This window comes from Opisthocomus hoazin, chromosome 2, assembly GCF_030867145.1.
Source record: "Opisthocomus hoazin isolate bOpiHoa1 chromosome 2, bOpiHoa1.hap1, whole genome shotgun sequence".
Lineage (NCBI taxonomy): Eukaryota > Metazoa > Chordata > Aves > Opisthocomiformes > Opisthocomidae > Opisthocomus > Opisthocomus hoazin.
Window position 1 is genome coordinate 20,461,347 of NC_134415.1, and position 18,267 is coordinate 20,479,613.

At 41.9% G+C, this 18,267-nt stretch overlaps 1 protein-coding gene across 2 annotated transcripts; it reads left to right on the forward strand.

Annotated features, from left to right (window-relative positions):
- Positions 1-31: 31 nt before the first annotated feature.
- On the forward strand, positions 32-17,975 carry SLC4A1AP (solute carrier family 4 member 1 adaptor protein). 2 transcript variants are annotated; one of them, XM_075412823.1, is made up of 14 exons: positions 32-172; positions 1,970-2,156; positions 2,868-2,990; positions 3,832-3,892; positions 4,754-4,893; positions 5,029-5,189; positions 5,951-6,020; positions 9,704-9,893; positions 10,737-10,848; positions 11,439-11,673; positions 12,400-12,474; positions 13,544-13,614; positions 15,802-15,874; positions 17,074-17,973. In XM_075412823.1, exons 1-14 carry the CDS (start codon positions 35-37, stop codon positions 17,121-17,123), a joined length of 1,686 nt encoding a protein of 561 aa, XP_075268938.1. In that variant the 5' UTR covers positions 32-34; the 3' UTR covers positions 17,124-17,973. The 2 variants fall into 2 exon arrangements, with proteins under 2 accessions (XP_075268938.1, XP_075268937.1); XM_075412822.1 differs by lacking the exon at positions 32-172 and adding an exon at positions 705-1,218 and having other exon boundaries at positions 17,074-17,975.
- Positions 17,976-18,267: the final 292 nt, after the last annotated feature.

The following is an 18,267-nucleotide window of genomic DNA, read 5'->3' on the forward strand; positions in this document are numbered from 1 at the left end:
CGCTAGAGCTGGGGTGACGCTCTGAACCAAGCCAATGGCGAGGGTCAGGAGAGCTCCGGCTCAGCGCCTCGCCTCACGGGGCAGCTGCCGCGACGGCACCGGGGCGCAGCTCCGGCGTTCATCAGACTGCACTGCTGCACCTCCTGAGGGGAGAAGCGGACAGAAAGGCACGGTGAGGCGGTCGGTGCTTCTGTTTGTAACGGGGGCTGCTGCGGCTCCGGCTGGGCACCTCGCTGAGCGGCCCCCCGGCGCGCCCTGACTTCCGTGGAGACACTCCGAGGGCCGCACTCGGCTCGCCCGCCGCCCCCACAAGGCCCCGCCGCCTGCTCTCCCTCCCTGCTCTCCCTCCCTGCTCTCCCTCCCTGCCTCCCTCCCCGGGTCCAGCCCCGGCCGCGCAGCCACCTCTCTCCCCGGCCCCGCGGCCCGGCCCGCCGTACCCGCAGGGCCCCCGCCGCCCAGCCGGAAGTCGGCCCTGGTCCGACACCAGGAGCGGCTCCCCCGCCACCGGCGCTGCTTCGCGCCGGGAGGGGAGAAGGGGCCGCCGCCTCCCCTGTCGCTGCCTCTCTCCCCGTCTCACCCCTTCCGCTACGCCGGGCCGCGGCTAAGGCAGCGGCGCGGCCCCCCGCAGCTGCGCCCTACCCCCGGTACTGCAGCCGCGACAGCGCGCGTTCCCGGAGGACTCTATTCAGCGACGGACCCGGGAAGATGGCGGAGGACGCGGAGGCGGCTGCCGAGCCCGCCGGCTTCAAGCGCCCGAGCCGCCCGCTGCCCGCCTCGCCCCACTCCGCCGAGGGCGCCGAGCCGGAGCCCAGCCCGCCGCCCCCCGCCCGCCCGGCCGCCGCGCCGCGCTACGAGGAGCCGCCGTGGGGCAGCCGCCCGCCGGCCGGCGCCGGCTACGGGCTGGAGGTGCTGAAGGGCGGCGTGGCGCGGGGCTCGGTGCGGCTGGAGGGCGGCAGCTGGTTCCTGGTGGGGCGGCTGCCCGGCTGCGCCCTGGCCCTGGAGCACCCCTCGGTGTCGCGGCACCACGCCGTGCTGCAGTACCGCGGCGCGGGCCGCTCCCCCGACGGCCCCGACGCCGCCGGCTTCTACGTGTACGACCTGGGCAGCACCCACGGCACCTTCCTCAACAAGGCGCGGGTGCCGCCCCGCACCTACTGCCGGGTGCGGGTGGGCCACGGGCTGCGCTTCGGCGGCAGCTCCCGCCTCTTCCTCCTGCAGGTGCGGCCAAGGTTTCCCCGGCGCCGGCTCACCCGTTTCCCTGGCCCCGTCCGCGTCTCGCCGGCGTCTCGGGGTGTGAGAGCTTCGGGGCTGCGGGGAGGTTTGGGTGCGAGGCAGCCCAGCGCCCTTGTGGTTGTTTTACTGGGGAAGAGCAGTCAGGTGTGGTGTCCGCTGCTCTGGGGTGAGGTTTGGGGCGGTGGGGTCCCCCCCGGCCGGGTGCGCAGGGCACAGGGCAGCTCTGCCGAGGGCTTGGCCTGAGAACAGGCATGGCATGGGGTCAGCACGCCGGGTGCTTCTCTCCGTCAGCGTGATGTGCGGGAAAGTCTCTCCGACCGTACGATGCGCCCGGAAAGTAAAGCAATAATATTTCTTTGTGATCAAGGGGAGCTTTTGTTAGTAGGAACTTAGAAAGCACTGGGAGTGCCGTACATGGGAGGTTTTAGTTGCTCGTTCATCAAATTCTCCCATGTGGTATTGCTAAAAAATGTATTTTGCCTTCTGCCTTGAAAATGCAGTTATATTGGAGATTGATCTCCCTACAAGTACACAGAAATGCTTGTTTCTTTTTTCCTCCTTTAGAAACAATATTGAAAATAATATATGTGGGGATGCAAACCATAACAAATGGTCCACTTTTTGAAGCACACCATAATGATTTGTTTATGTTATTGTATATAATCTGCATGTGTGTAGAAAATACTTTTTTTTTCTTTTAAAAAACACTTTTATTAAGTTACTGTTTGTGACATAGGGACCTGAAGAGGACCAGGAGTCTGAGTCGGAGCTAACTGTGACGCAGCTGAAGGCACTGCGTAAGCAGCAGCAAGCAAAATTAGAAAAGACAATGTTGGGAGAGGACTCTGATGAGGAAGAGGAAAAAGAGGAGAGGAGTAATGAGAAGAGTCAGAACAGTGACATGAGCTGCTTGTGGGGAATGGGTAAGTGATGATGCATAAATCAGCCGATACACCTTGGAAGGTCTTTAAGCTGGTTTTCAGTGAATACGTAAATTGAAATTCCATCTGGATGCCAAGTGTCCCAATCCAGTAGAAGTTCCTGAGTACAAATTAATACTTTTCTTTTGCAAAAGAGTAGAGCTGTGATGAGGCAAGTTTGTGTCTAGTGAGAACTATGGGAGAGCTCCCTTTAAAATCAGGGAGAAGGTAATTTGCCTATGCCTATAAAAGGACATGAAACTGAGAATTTAGGTGAGTGTTTTGTTCCTGTGATGATGTCCCCACTTTTGCCCGAGAGGTGAAATTTGATTGTTTGAGATGTCTATGCAGTATAGGTGTCTTTAAATTTTAGCAGCAAGTCCACATCTTAAAGCTAGATAAATTGCAATTAATGAGCTTTTCAGTACAAAATTAATTGGTTTTTTGAATGGAAATGTATAAGCACATAAACCCTTGAAAGTGCTGGAACTGCAGTGATGTTCATTTGCAAAACTGTATCTTCTAATGGAATGACTAATAGCAAAAAAGAAGCTTTTTTTAATTGGATGCAGAGATAATCATAAAGGGAAGTAATTCTAGGATGATGTACCTGATACTTTTTTCAAACTAGTGAAAGCTGAAATACACTGGTATTCTCTTCCTAATGTTTTGGGTTTTTTTTCTTTGTTTTGCACTTTGTATGTGTTCTGGTAGGGGAGGATGCTGAAGAAGACGAGGTTGAGGAAAACCCTATTGCTATTGATTTTCAGGATGTACAAGATGCCTTCTATATGAAAGATCCTAGGAAGGCTTTACAGGGCTTTTTTGACAGAGAAGGTACTTTTTCTTTTATTTTTTTTTCTGTTTTAATTACATTTATTTTCTGTTTAGCAAAGTATGACATTTGTGCTCATGTTTTCCTTTGGGAATTAAGTTGTGGGAGCTAAAGTTCTCTGTTACATTATGGGTAAGGTTTCTTGTCTGGTCAAGTTTAGGGGCAGGGAGCTGGTGGTGTTTGCGGTTGGTATTTTTTATTAAAACTTAGCTCACTATTGTAGATCTGAGACTTAGTTACTAATTTCCAAACTGGGAGTTGCAGAGAGCACCTTGTATTCTTCTGGATTGACGCTCAAACCACACTCATGTTTTGAAGCTATGTTGAAAAGTCCAAACCCATCAAATTCCAGACTGTTCTGGTTGGAAATGGCTATGATTATGAGACAGAATTGGAAAGTATAAAAAGACAAAAGGCAATAACGAATTGAACTAAACTTTTGAAGGTTGCTAGCAAAACTTAGAGATGAAAAAAGTGAAAAAAGTGAAAAATTAATCTTCAAGACAAACAGTATCTTTGAATCCAGACTGCAAACTGTCATTACTTCAATGTCATTTGCTTCAATACAGAAGATGCAAGATTGTTTTTTCTTTGAGCTACATATTCCTGAATAGGCCACTTCCAGATTTTTGATCTGAAAAAGCCTCGACTGTGAAAAACAACCAAGTGAGCATAATATCAACTGAAGATCCTATGGCTTAAAAAAAAAAAAATTAGTCCTTCGATGTGTAACAAAAGCATTTCATCTCTCTTGTTTAACCATGACATTCCTCTCTGCTAGAAAGATTATTTCTGCTTGTTTCATTTTTGGTAACTATCAACTTACTTTCTTTTCATCTCTAGGAGAGGAGTTAGAATATGAATATGATGATCGTGGGCACAATAGCTGGCTATGCAGGATCAAGTATGTATATCTCCATTCACTTTTGTACATAGAAGCTGGTTGCATTGAATGCACAGACAAAAGCTGAAGGAATTGCCTTGTCCCACTTGCCAAGGAGGCCAGCTGGAACTGGGCCTAAGCCTTGATACTGAGACAGAAGTTCAGGGATCAGTGCCTAGTTCAGTGTCTGCACTCCTTGCTGGTCTCTCAGCATTTGGTGTTCCTCAGATGAAAATCAGGAAAGCAAGAGTCTAGGTTCTTTCAGTTCCCCTTTTTTTTGAGAAATAGATGAAATTGAAATAGAAGAGAAGAAACAGGGAGACAATATTTTTTAATTACTAATGAGAGAGAGAAAAAAAAAATCATTCTACTGTGTAGCTAGTTTCAGTTCTTTTATGGAGGCCACTAACATCATTCTTTTGTTAGAGAGGAGAAGATGGGGTGGAAATTTAAGTCAATAGGATAGATCTCAAAAGGATAGGTACAACATTTCAATGAATGTGCTGTTTCAGAAACCTTTGCTTCAGTGTGGTGTGAAATACTTGCTACTGGTGTTACATAGATGCAAGATACTAGTGCTTAAAATGATTCAGGTATTGACATTCAACCTTATAACTTCTTGTATTCCCAATGGAATTAATATAGGAAGAATTGTTGTTTGGACCAGTGAAATAAAAATTTACTTGCGTGCTTTAGCAAATCCATGCTTGTGTTTTGATTGGTACTGTGTGAAATGAAATGTGAAAATACTTAACCCACAAAAAAATACTAGGGGGAAAGAAATGGAAAGAACAATGCCAACATGGTAAATACAATACCTGAGTAGCATCCTTGCAAAGCTGTTTGTGCTGGAGCTGTTTTCTGATCCGTCAAATTGAATAGGTTGCCTGTGGATGATGCATCAGGGAAGCAGCTGGTGGCAGAGGTTCTCCATTCAGGAAAGAAGAAGGAGGCAATGGTACAGTGTGCACTGGAAGCTTGCAGGCTGCTTGATGCTCGGGGAGTGCTGAGGCAAGAAGCAGGTGAATAACCAGTCAAATGCTGTGATCATGCTGAAGCCCTAAACAAGGGATTTGAGATTTCTGTCTTGAATTTGTTTTATTGCTCAGTGGTGTGCAAATCGTTTTGTTTCTTGCCTTCTCCCTTACCTTTCCCAGTATCACGAAAAAGGAAATCAAAGAACTGGGAAGATGAGGATTTTTATGACAGTGATGATGACACTTTCCTTGATCGAACTGGTGCTGTAGAAAAGAAACGACTGAACAGAATGAAAAAAGCTGGTAAAATAGAAGAAAAACCAGAGACTTATGACTCCCTGGTAAGAAGAATTAATGTGACATGCCAGGCTTACTCTCTCACGCATGTATTATTACTAAGAAGGAAAATCAAAAATGTTTCCTGATCTTTCTTTGTTAGCCTGAACTCTACTCTAGTATCATTTCAGACCTTTAGCTCTCAGTTGGCCAAGTTAGAATAAAATAGTGGTTTTTTGATTTGTGAACAACATTTATAAATACCTGAAAATACTGCTTACTTTATTATAGTGGAAGCATGCTACTTTGCTTTTGCCTGTGTAGTATTGCCTTCTACTTTGTTGATCGTGGCAGTGGGTGAATGAAATACCAGGACGGGATACTTCTAAAATAGTTTTAAAGCATCATAAAATAATTGCAAGTTTTCAGGTGCACAGGGCACATCCCAAAGAAGGATCTCATTCTTCTTCAAAGAATAAGCAGCCTGGAGTAACAGGCATATGACAACTAAAAGTCCTGCGCAGGCACTAAGGTGTGTGGGAGCAGGGATAGCAAGGGTTGGAGGATCACAGTGGTGGTATAACATTGCTGCAGAAGCATTATACATATTTTTTTTTGTGTTTCAAAAAGTAAGTTATCTGAACAGTATTGGAAACGACTGATAAGTTTTTTAGGAACAATCTAGACTAATTTTTTCAGCCCAGAAACTCCTGGTCAAAGATCAGAAGTAGAATAGTGGAGGCAATTTGATAGGATATTTGAGTAACTCTTAAAAGGATATTTTAAGATGATGAAAAGATCTTCTAAGCATGTTGTTCTTTCATAGGTCACAAAGCTGAATGAAGCTGAAAATGAGCTTTCTGAGATAACGGAGAAGCTGAAGGCTTCAGGGAAAGGTACAGCATAAAGTTCATTTGACCATGGTGCTTTCCATAAAGAACAGTAAAGAGATGAAAATGTATCTTACTTATGTCTGTCTTAAGTGCTTCTTTTTTTAGTGTCTGCTTTTCACAAAGGGGTGGGAAGATTTGCAGGTCACTGAGTTAGCTGGACAGGATACTTAACACTCTTCATCTAATAGGTTATGTACTCTGTGTATAGTCACTTGTTAACGACTTCAGCTTTTTCCAAAGCAAGGAGCATCTAAGTTAAGGTAAGGAGCCGAGTGTACAAGCTCCTGGAGGTTAAGGGGGTAAGCATTATTACTATTTCTCTGCCCATGTTAGTGTCACGGACCCAATTTGAGGAGCACGTTTTTCCATTCCTTCCATAACCATTGGTAAGGGAAGAGCAAAGAATTGACAGGAAAGACAGTAGCTTTTATTTCATGTCTCTCATTGCAAATGCACCTTATAAAGGAAAGGCTGGAAGAGAGAAATGTGGAGTTAAAGCAGTTGACGCTTAGTCCGTATGTTCAGTGAATTTACTAGCTTATGAGGGTGCCATTCAGGTTCTAGGATTATGCCTTTGGGTATGAAGACAGAGCCTTTTCAAAGTGGGCATCGTATCTGGTAGTGAGTTAGACTTAAAAGCTTACTATACAAATAGGTGCATTTTGCTTTCTGTTACTGCTCATGTCTTGTGGAATAAAACAAAGGCATGAAGGAAACGTGTTTAGGCTGGTTCTTCATACAGAAAGCTTTATAACAGAGTTGGCTTTAATAAAGATTGCAACGTCAGTTTGTCAGAAGAGCTTCTCTCCAAGAAGCCTAGCAGCAATCTGACAGTTGGGCTATCTTTTGTGCATTATATGGGTATGTTTCTTTCTAGTAATTCAGCCCCACACCAAAACTCATTTGTATCAACGTTTTTGTTGATGATTGATTATACCAGATCACTGTTCGGCAAACAGCACTGTTGCACTGAGCATTCTAACTGATGAGTCGGTTCAGTGTGTTTGAAGGAATCGTTTTCAGCATGACTGTTCTGATAAGTAGTTAATGATTGACTACCAAGAGAAGCTAATGCTTTATATTGTCCGAGACATGTAATTCCAAGCTTTCATATGTTATGATGCCTTTGTTTCTGCTGATACTGTTTCTCAACAAGACTGCTAAATCGTGTTGTAGTAGAGGCTGGGAGAAGGAAGAATCAGTTCATTTATAGGCTTCTACTAACAGCTTGTAATTCTAATGTAGGTTTTCATGGTTTGGTAAATTGTAACTGGTTCCACAGCTAGTTTAGTGCCTTGGAAAAATTGCAGTCCCAGCCCTTACTGCAATACAGAGTAATTCCGTATTGGATGGGAATTTCTAGAACTAGGCAAGGATAAAACATAGCAAATATTGCCTCATCAGTTACTTGTGTGTGTTCTAGAAAATTGTATCTTCTCCAATTTCTTTGTATGCTTCAGGTTAATCACAGGTGTTAGGTACAAGTGTAAGCCAGGAGCATGCATATTGATCATGGGTGATTGTTGCCACTGTCACGAGCTGTCTGGCAAAGCTGCTGCATTACATACAGTTCTGAAACCTTAACAAGCTTTTGCTTGCTCTAAACGATTATTTGTAGCCTAAGGGCAGGAGTGTAGAGAGACCAATGAGTGAATGACAGGCTAAATTGCAACACCTCTTACCAAGAACTTGGCGAAATTAAGTGGTTGTCTAAAAGATTGTAGTAGAAGTTCACAAATTTTTCCCTGGAGTTCTTCAGAACTAACTACTGATGGACTGACTTGGTATCTCTCATTCACTGATGCAGATGAATGATAATCAGATACATAGAGCTCTTCAGTTTCATCTTTGGTTGCCTGTTCAGAAGAAAATTATCAGTAAGTTGATGGTGCAGTAAATAGCCCTATAGCTTTTCTCACTGGAATATAAAGTATAATAGCCATGATTGATTTGCCTCTTAGCAATGTCAAACTTTACTTCAGAGTGTGGAAAACAGCTGCAACAGATACAAAATGCTAACAGGAACCCTGTAAGCTGAATTACCTGATCTTAGGCATTATTGGTGGAATCAAGCAGAGAATCCGATTTGCAAGAAGGAGTGATCTGACTCAGTGAAGATCACTCGCTGAGTGAAGCACACATACACTGTTCTGCCGATAAAGAAGCAGCTGTGGAACTGTACCTTTGATTGTTCTGAATTTAGTCTAGACACTAAACTTTATCTTTGAAATCTGGTGTTTAAATTAAGTGATAATTATGCTCAGCTCCTGCCTGCTAGGAGTTTCAGACTGTTTGTTAAAAATACCTTTTAACTGATGATTTTTGTCTCAGCTAGTACAAATAGTTAAGAGGAAAAAGAGAGTATTTCTATATGAATTTCTTTTATGACATGTTTTGTCATAATTTGTATTTGCATGGAGGTGGATGCTGCAACTCTTTCTTATCTTTTGGAGCCTTTCAATTCTGTATAACTTTGAACAGTTACTTAGTGGCTTTCTTATATTTGCAAATTGTAAACTGTTTTGTTCTAGATAAGAAATACCCTTTTCAGTTTAGTCCATTTGTAAATGTGAATCTCATTAGACTTTTCTCTAAATATTTGAGTTGTGTAAAACTGCTTGAATATGTACTTTTAACAACTTACACTATTTTATTTGTACACATTTAAAATTTCAAGTGTTATTTAACTCACACTGAACTGAAAATAGCTCATTGGTCCCATAACTGTTCTTGTACATATATACATAAATGCTTGTAATGCAGCAAATATATACCAGATTTGCCACTTACCATATCGTATGAAAAGGCAGAAGGCTCCCTGTCAAAAGGCTTGTCAAAATTCTAGCAACAACATTTTTCTTTGTTTGCCTCCAGGTTATTTTTTAACACAATACAAAAACTCATGCAGTATTGTTCAAGCCCAACAAAGGAGTCTTCCTGGACTCTTTTTAAAAAAAAAAATCCATATATTAGAATTCTGTATTTATTTTTCTTAGTTATTACAGCTTTGGGTTTCCTCCTGAGTTTTATTATAATTGGTCAAATATGCATAGAATTATTAATATTTGAAATCAGGTGGCATAGAAGGGCTATCATTACTCTTTTTCAAGTACAGAGCGGTGTTTTCTTGTGAGAAAATCAAGTCAAAACAAAGGTCAATTTTGTGTGACTGGCCTAAAGTACTAAACTAGTCTTGTATGCACTCAGTCATCCAGGGTAGGAGGCAGCATCACGTGTTGATTCAATTCAAGCTCTGCAAATGTTATTACATAAACATTCCAGGAAAGCCAAAATGGGATTTCCCATGCAGTGGTGTGGGATTCTTTGTAGCTGTGTTTATTTTAGTCTGTGACTATAACAAAGAACCTGTAAGTCACTTTTTTAGGGACAGCAGATCTTGAAGTGAGAGGAACAACCTAGAATAGAGACACTTACTCATAAAGAAACATTCAGTTTTAAAAGAAGTTTGGTTATGTAAGTGGATTAAGGTTTGCTGTTGGGCTTTTATTAGGAGAAATGCTTTCATCTTTCCAGGTCTAACAACCTCCACTACTTCACCATCCAACAGAAACTTGCAGAGAGGATAATGGTTCCTATATACCTTATCCCCTATAGACAGGATTTGATGAGTATAACTCTCATCTCCCCACCTGTAACAATATGTATCTTTCCTTTATCTTGCCTAGTTCAGTCCCAGCCAGCAGCTCAAGATTCCTTGGACGAATTCATGACTGAAATAAAATCAGGTTGCACCTTAGACAGCGTGGCACGAAAGAAACTTCATTTGCGGTCATTTGAACTGAAGAAAGAGCAACAGAGACTGAAACGCTTAATAAAGCTTGTCAAGCCTGCAGAACTGCCCGAGCTGAAGCCCCAGTAAGTCTCGGCTGAAGTGTAAAATGATTACTTTTACCGTTGTTATTGTCCATGGGCAGTTGTGCAAGCCCAGTGCGTAGACAGCTTTTCAAACACAAAAGCAGGACAGCCTTCCAAACTACCTGGCTCACCTCTTTAGAGAACGGCTGTGCCTTTTGGCCCTTGCTGCATCTACCGTTGAGGCAGATCCACCACGACAGTGGAGTAAGATAAGCCCACACTGGGAGGATGGGAAGGAGAAGGGATTGGAAACGTGGTGTCAGCTTTCCTGATTTTTTTTTTTTTTCCCCAACCTACATCCAAAAGGAACTGAAAATATTTACAGTTATGATGTACAACATGAAAACCACTTTCACACCATGAAATGTATGTGGAAGTCGGGTGTAGTGGCTGTTCAACTACTGCCTAGGAACGCTGCTGCAATTCACGTGGGCGTGTACTGGGTTCATCATTTGCTAGTGGCAGCTTGATTAGAGGTTTAATTACTTAATTTAGTTAAATTGAGATTTGGCATCCAAGTGTGTTATTACATATAGATGTGTATTATATAGGGATGTAAGTATGTGTGCGCAATTGAATTCGAGGGAGTCTGTGTGACAGATTTTTTTTTTCTTTCCCATTTATTTTTTACTTCCTGTTATGGCAAGTGTCTGAATCCTACAACATGTATGTAGGATGAAAGAGTCATCTCCCACAGCTTCTTCCTTGGATGCTGCAAGTGAGAGAGAAATGAAAGGATTTTTATACGTCCACTTCTAACTTGCAGATTTTTTTGCGTTTTTAAGTGTAAGACTTCTTTTTATACTTTATATACTGTTTTCCTTTGTATCTAATTTTTATTAGGAGTGGGAGTTACAGTCTGGGAGCAGAGAGCAAGCCTAAAAAGATTACCATGCCTCTCTTTGGTGCAATGAAAGGAGGGAGCAAATTCAAGCTGAAAACTGGAAGCCTAGGGGTAAGTTGGACTCGTAAGTGCTGCAAGTCAGAGGCGATTTCTCAGACACCTGCTAAGGCTATGGAGATTGTAGGTGGCAACCGTGCCTTCTCACATGCATGCAAACAGCATGGAGGCACAAGCCTGTGACAGTGGAAGGTGCACAGGGCAGCAAGCAGTGGCTGTCAGACACCGTTTGCTGCTAGGAGCTGCCATTCTGTGCCCTTGTAGAGTCAGTCTCCTGGGGTACAGCTGTGGTCAAAAGGCAGTGGATCAAGTGGAAACAGTCTGGGGGCACCAGGCTGAACCACTGCTGTATCTCAACAGCTGGTCCTTTACTTTATTCTGTTTGTCCTGATCCAAGATTGATTCAGTTTCCAGTGTCCTTTTTATGAAAAGACTGCACTCCTGTCTATGGACTAGACACATTTTTTTCATCTTCCATCTCTACTATTAACTTTTCCTTAAAACCTAACTGTTCTTCGTCCTGAGAGTGTTTACTTACCTGCTGTCTCTATGACAGTAATACGTGTGCTTTGTCCTGTAATGAGTATCTGTGACATCTACCTCTGTATTATCTTAGCACTGATGCACAAGTCTTTCTCCTGCAGAAGTTGCCTGTTAAGCGTCCAGACATCCCTGAAAGCTTGTTAAAAATGAAAGATGATGGACCAGAGGAAGAGGAAGAAGAGGAAGAAATGGAGGAGGAGGAAGAAGTAGATGCAATTAACAGCAAAACATCAAACCTGGAAATTAAAATGACAACTGAAGAAGAAACAGGAAACGAAACTAATGCTCCCGAAGGTTCTCCCTGCAATAACAAGAATCTAGAATCCTTTCAGGATGGTAAACCATAGGTTTTGATTTTTCCAGTAATGAAGCTGAGTCTGTTACTGCTGAATTTTTCAGAGCTATGTGAGTCTCCCCAGGTTTGAGTCGCAGGTTCTCCAGAAGATTTCTCTTACATAGATTTTTGCCATGAGCCCAGAGTCTGTGTGCCAACAGCTGAGTTTCACATGGTTCAGGTTGAAACTCTGCTTGGCAGTCAGTTTTTCATGCTTTTGGTGAAACAGAAGAAATCCCCTGGACACAAGAAAGGTCCTGTTTTTGATAAGCCCTGTTTTCATTAGATTGAGCGTCCATATGGTAACAACTTCTGGTAACAACTTCATTGTGTTGTTGGCAGGGAGAGTGACTTCATAAGAACACAAATGTCTCTGTAAAGCTTCAGATCTGTTTGTGAGGAGGAAAAATAATTATTAAAGTGGTAATGGAGAGGTATCTTCCTTGTATCTGTGTGGTTTATCTCCAGTCCATCCTTTTCTATATCAGCTTGGTGTATTTGAAAACTCACTACTGATGTTTCTCAGTAAATCATGTGTTTGATGACAGAAACCCGGTTCTAAGTTATTGTCTTAATGCTGGACAGGTCGCTCTTGAACAGTATGTTTTAACCAGTCACAAATTTTTCATTAATATAGTATTGTGCTGGACTTGGTGGATTAAATACTTTGGAGGACTTTTGAGAGAAGAGTTCTTCCTGAGACAAATGTATCTTTCTTATTTTTACAGGGGTTCATTTTCTGCCTGAGCCAAAGGTGCTAAGGAATAAATCTCAGATGGGACCCTCGCAAGAGAAATCTCAAGGTGAGCAGTACAATTTAGACTCTATGATACAGTAGCATGGGGGTTTAGAAACTGTCCAAAGAAGCTGTTGTTGTCTGTCAGTAGAAGGAAAGCAAGCCTCATCTAGAGCCTAAAGTAAGAATCTAAAATTCAAATGAAGGATTTTATTTTGGGAAGTGCTAAGTGTATGGTGAAGACAGGTCACTTCAACTACGTTTCATTTCTCTTTGCTTTTCATAGTCATTAATTACTTTGAGATCCTCTATTTAAAAATAATAGCATGAGAAGAGAAGAAAAATTATTTTTATTTAGGAGCATAAACATAATGCTTTTTTTTCCTCCCTTATTTTCTTGCAGTAGCTCTTAGCACTACAGAAAGACAGAACTTTCCATTTATAAAGTGACAAATACTATGTAACATTATCTAGCACTCTGTTAATGACCCGGATGACCCCTCTACATATACACCAAAAAAACCAGATTCTCTAAATGAAGACTCTGTTTGGTGTACTGAATATTTGGAGATCTGTATAAATTTTCTAGGTTTTCATAACTCAGGCTCTTATGAATATGTTGTCCTGTCCTCATTATCTTGTCCACAGACTTAAGCCATAAGAGTCTCAATATTTCACAGATGAAGTGGCACTAAAACCAGGCATACTTCTATCTTTCTGTCTTTCTCTCTGCTGTGTTACTGTGAAATTACTTTTTCATTAAAAAAAAAAAAAAGCATGTTGGTCGTGCACATTTCCTACTGTTTCCTTCCAAATCAGTCACTGCAGTGATTTCAGGTAGAGAATATCTTTTTAGAAAATAAACATCTGGCATTAAGTAAAAGTATGTTACAGAATCCCAAGTGTAGGATCTTACTCAATTGCATTTGGGTAGGTGACTGACAATGTATTAAATGTAAGTTAATCTATGAAAAACAAAAAGATGTGCAGCAGTTTTAAGTATGAATTTCGTTTCAGTGAGCCGTCTTGGATTTCCTTTTAGAAGTATCAGTTTTTAGGTGAACTTTCTATAAGCTGATTTCTGATAGAATTGGTCATTCATGATGTGTCATAAAACAAATCTTCTTTCTTCTCAGCATCTGAGGCAGTATGTAAGGAACCTGAAGAGACATCTGAGAAAGTTAAGAAAATCAATAGCTCAAGCAAGGTCAGTGATGACACCATGACTCCTGCAGCTTAAGAGTTTCGAGGAATCATTTACTAGGCTCTTTATTAGTGAAATATAACAATTTGATTGAGTATGACTTGGCGATAGTAGTGCTTTTCTACTGACTGAGACCTGAACTTAGAATCAAACACTGCCATTGGACACAGATTTTGGAGTCTCCCATGAGAAGGAAAGCACAGCATTTCAAGCACGATAGAGGCTCTCAATTCAGTCACAAATTTATTTTTTCACCTTTTCACTTGGCAGTTAGTCTCTGCTAATTGCTATTTCTTCTCCTGTATCACAAGTGTTATAGAACACAGGTGCTCTCTGGGCTTTAGGAATGGCATTACAAAACTTTCCTTGGAGAGTAGCTTGGGAAGCATGTATTGGCTGGCACAGAACATGCTGGATCAAAATTGTAGCTAGTCTGTAGTGTCAGTACCAAACATAATCCTTCCCTGTAGATGTGGAAAGAGAGAAGTCTAAGAGATTATTGTATTTTGCAACCCAGTTTTTACTAAATATGAGTAGATGTACCAGACAATGTTCCTCTTGTGCATAAGATTTTTGAGCCTTGCTCATTCTGGGACATGAGCAATTGTTGCATTCCTGGAGCTGGGAAGGAACTTATGTGACAGTGTGCTCTTGGCCTAATGATTATTGTGAGGTTCTTCTCTTTAGAGTGCATCCCACCCTTCTGTTGACTGCTATCAAAGAAGATTACTGTACTTGGTAGGCCATGAGTTCTGACCATTTTGACATCTTTGTGGTGGCCATCTAATTTTAGCCCTGCACCACTTGCTTAAAGCAACTTAACTCCCTGCAGCCTGTGTCTGCTAACTGCTGCCTTGTTAGCCCTGGGAAAGGATCCCAGGATTGGAGAGGCACAGCCTTGAGAGTTGTCCTTTGTTGCTGGCCTAAAAAGCATGTTGATAAAGAAAGCAAGAGTGAACTTACACTGGTAAAGCCCAAGTTGTACCATTTCTATGAATATGGGAGAACAAGGCAGCTTCTCACGCTGAGGCAGTCAAGTCAGCACCTCTCCTCAGCACAGTTCACTCCAACGCTGAGCATTCTCCAAATACCAGATGGCTTAGCTGCATTCTCTCTCCCATCACAAATCACTTTTTCCACATGCTGTCTCTGCCTTTGGGCTCAGATCTTGCATGGAAAATATCAACCAGAAGTCAGCTTTTTTTTTTTTCCTCTCAATATTTTGAGAAATAGTTTTGAATCATGTAAAACTGGAAAAACAAATTTAAAGTGACTGTTCACAAGCCATATTTAAAAACTGTTCAACTCTGCAGTCTAATGTTTTGGAAAACATTAGTCTTTCAAAAGAACTGGGTTAGAGGTTAATTTGGGGAAGGAGTTTTTGAGGGAATGAAAAATTGCTTCAGCTGCATAACTTAAGACTGTGTCATGATACCACAGAGTAATGCAAATCAGTGCTGAGTAACTTGGCTACATTTTCAGCTGTTTAAGTCTTGCACTCTACAGTTGTATGAATTTTTTTTGATAGCTACCTGCAGTTATTGAAAACAAAAATTCTGGAGAAAATGATGGTGATGTGGCAAAACTTAAAAATCTAGGAACAAAAAGACATTGCTGTGTCAACATTTGAATTGGAAGTGACCTGTTTCAGTTTGCTTTAAACATTTCTGTGATGCCAATGAGATGTGAAAACATTGGATTTTCTTTTGAAAAACTAAGTTACCATTATACAACGGCTGAACTTTTATATCCTCCAGTTTGAAAGTCACCTTACACCTGACGTTTTCAGTGGGATTGCACGTGTAAATCACTAAAGCAGTTCTTGAAAATCCTACTCTAAAGCCTTTCCCTGCATTAAGAAATTCTGTGTCAAATGACGCTACCAAACATTAGGATGACAAGACTAAACTGTCCAAAAGTGTCCTGTTTTGATGGGGAGATTGGACTGGATGACTTCTGGAGGTCCCATCTAACCAGCATTTCTATTATTCTGTGACTCTACTGGGAGTAAACTGGACCTATTTGTGGGTTTGGTATTTCTTCTTTCCTCTGTATTATTGTTTTCAGCCCTGACTCTTGTAGAAATAACCCTCACCTTTCAGTATTTGTCACTGAATTATGCGAGATTTAGTGGCTGTGACACATTGCTGGAGGGGTGAAGCACCTGAAAAATCTTTCCTCCTTTTGCAGGTCCAACAACATTTTTTTTCCTCGCAGTACCCAGATGATGACCCAGACTACTGCATATGGATTCCTCCTGCAGGTATCAACCATTTCCTTACTGTTTTTAGTCTTATAACTCAAGAATCTACCTAATGAGTAGTCAGGGTGTCCTTGTAACTTCTTGAGATAGAAGTAATTCCGGAATACTTTACCCAGAACCTGATGCTTTCTGACATGTTATGCTCCATTAGATGTATCTCCATGCAAGTCTTGCAGTGAAATGCAGACCATATCTGTAGTAGCTTCGTCTGAATGGACAGATACACATGAAGTTTGTTTTTCAGTTTTGTAACACCTGAGAGCGCTAACTCCGTTCACACGTAGTTGAAAGACAAGCTCAGACCTTCACTAGGGATAAATGCACCAGTAGTCTTAGTATTCTCAGTTTTCATAGAAGTCTGTGAAATCTGGAAATCTTCCTTGCAGATTTTTGCAAAAAGCATTGGAATACAAACTTTGGGTCATGTGTTTTGGAGAGAAGTCTTGGTAATGCTTTGGTAAAGGCACTGAATATAATTGATGCAAACATCCAGTATATGTTAAAGTTGAACAAATTTTTTAGTTTAGTTCCAGAGTGTTTTTAGCTAAGTGAGGTTATTCTTAAACAGTGTAATGAATTTTGAGTTTCTCTAAAATGGAAAATTCATTTTCACGCACTGAGGTTTTCATAGTAAGTTCAAAGCTTAGCTTTCATTTGGTAAATTCATTACTATAATTTTTATAAGACTGTTGCAGGCTTATATTATAGGTAGGCTCCAAAGGGAATAAGAAAAATGAGAATAAATTTCACTGAAGAAAACTATAACCTGGTGAATCATCCTTCAATGAGAAGACTGCACTTCTCTGGCATATGAAGCCACTGGAGCAAAATACCCGATTCAGTAACTCAGAGGTCTGGTCTGGGATAGCCAAGCAAGCTGTGTCCATAAGAGGGAGCTCCTTTTTCTGTCTCTGCCTGCTGATAATCAGACTTGCTGTCTGTCTAAGCTGGCATAATGAAGACACTAGGAAAAAAAAACAAATAAAAAACCACACCAAAACCAGGAATATATGATGTAGTCTTGACACTTTTAGTAAGGTTAAGAGGAATTATAAACCAAAATTGTAATATTCAGTCTTCCTTAACCTCTTTGTGCTTGTCTGACTGGTGCTGCCTAGAGACTGTCATACTTGGGTACAAATTTATCTTGGATGGGGGGGTAAAAAAAAGCACTGCAGCTCTTCCTCTTTGTCCATTAGGTCAAAGTGGTGATGGCAAGACTCATCTCAATGAAAAATATGGCTACTAAGCTTCGAGCGCCCCAGAGTACGCCTGAGGTTTGAAGGACTGCTCTACTTTGAACTCTTTCACCACACGTTAAGTGAGGGCTAAGAGTTGTTTTTTCAGACGCTGTTCCAAATTCAAGGGCATCAGCAGCCACTCCAGCTGTTGGCTCTCCCTGTGTGTCTTCTGTTTGTCTTCCAGATACCTTTTCAAAAGTAAAAGCCCACGCATTCTTCTGTCTCTTCTTCCACTTTTAACCTTGTCTTTTTATTTGGCTTAAAACCATAGGCTCGTTTTTCCTTTTGTAAATAAAAATATACAAAAACTATTAAAAAAATACACCTCTGTATACGTATGGGCTTGATGAAATTTATTCATGTTGGTTTTATGCAATTAAAATGAGAAACACTGCTGCTTTGCTGCTGTGGCTGGTATTTGAAAATACTGTCATGGTAAACGCCACCTAAAACTTGAGGGTTTTGGTTTTTTTCTTTCCTGTGGAAAAAACCTTCTATTTTGTAGGAAAACTGTTTTCACCACTCGCTGGTGTGGCTGCAGGAATCAGGCAGGTCAGCGCAGGAGGCCCCCTCCCGCTGCCGCAATGGCGGCCGCCTCCTGGCACAAGGCCAGGCCCCACCTCTTTTCATGCTGCTCTGTGGTTGGCTGCTTGCTGTTTTATTTCTGTGATGGTCCTACTCGCGTGATCTCAGAGCGCCCTCTGATTGGCTGCCCGTTTCCTTTGGAACCAGGAAGTGCTCCAGTATAAGGATATTGGCTTTTCCATCTCACATATGAATATCTGTATCTGAAGTAGGATGTAAATATTTGTGTTATTTATTCGTGGATCCAATTCCTAAAGGTATTTATGTATGTGCCTAATTAGTGTGTATATGCTATATATATTAAAAAAATTTATGATTTGAACATACATCCATAAAAGTGCGGGTATAAATGGGATAAACACTCTTTAGGAAGAGGTACTGAAATGAATAACGGCAGTTTAAATGCGAATGGCAATAATTACACAAAAGCAGAGGGTGGGTTTGTGCCCCCGTGACGGGTACGTCACCGCAGGGCGCGTGAGACACTGGGGAGCAGGGATAACCGTACCGCTCCTCTGGTTCTCGCAGTGATCGTGCTGGAGCGATGGCGCCCACTCCAATTTTACC

Excerpts from the sequence above, each read along its gene's own strand:
- SLC4A1AP (XM_075412822.1), top strand. The coding sequence starts at position 706 with ATGGCGGAGGACGCGGAGGCGGCTGCCGAGCCCGCCGGCTTCAAGCGC. Across the intron at positions 1,219-1,969 it reads CCCGCCTCTTCCTCCTGCAG|GGACCTGAAGAGGACCAGGA; the intron begins GTGCGGCCAAGG and ends TTTGTGACATAG. Across the intron at positions 11,674-12,399 it reads TCTAGAATCCTTTCAGGATG|GGGTTCATTTTCTGCCTGAG; the intron begins GTAAACCATAGG and ends TTATTTTTACAG.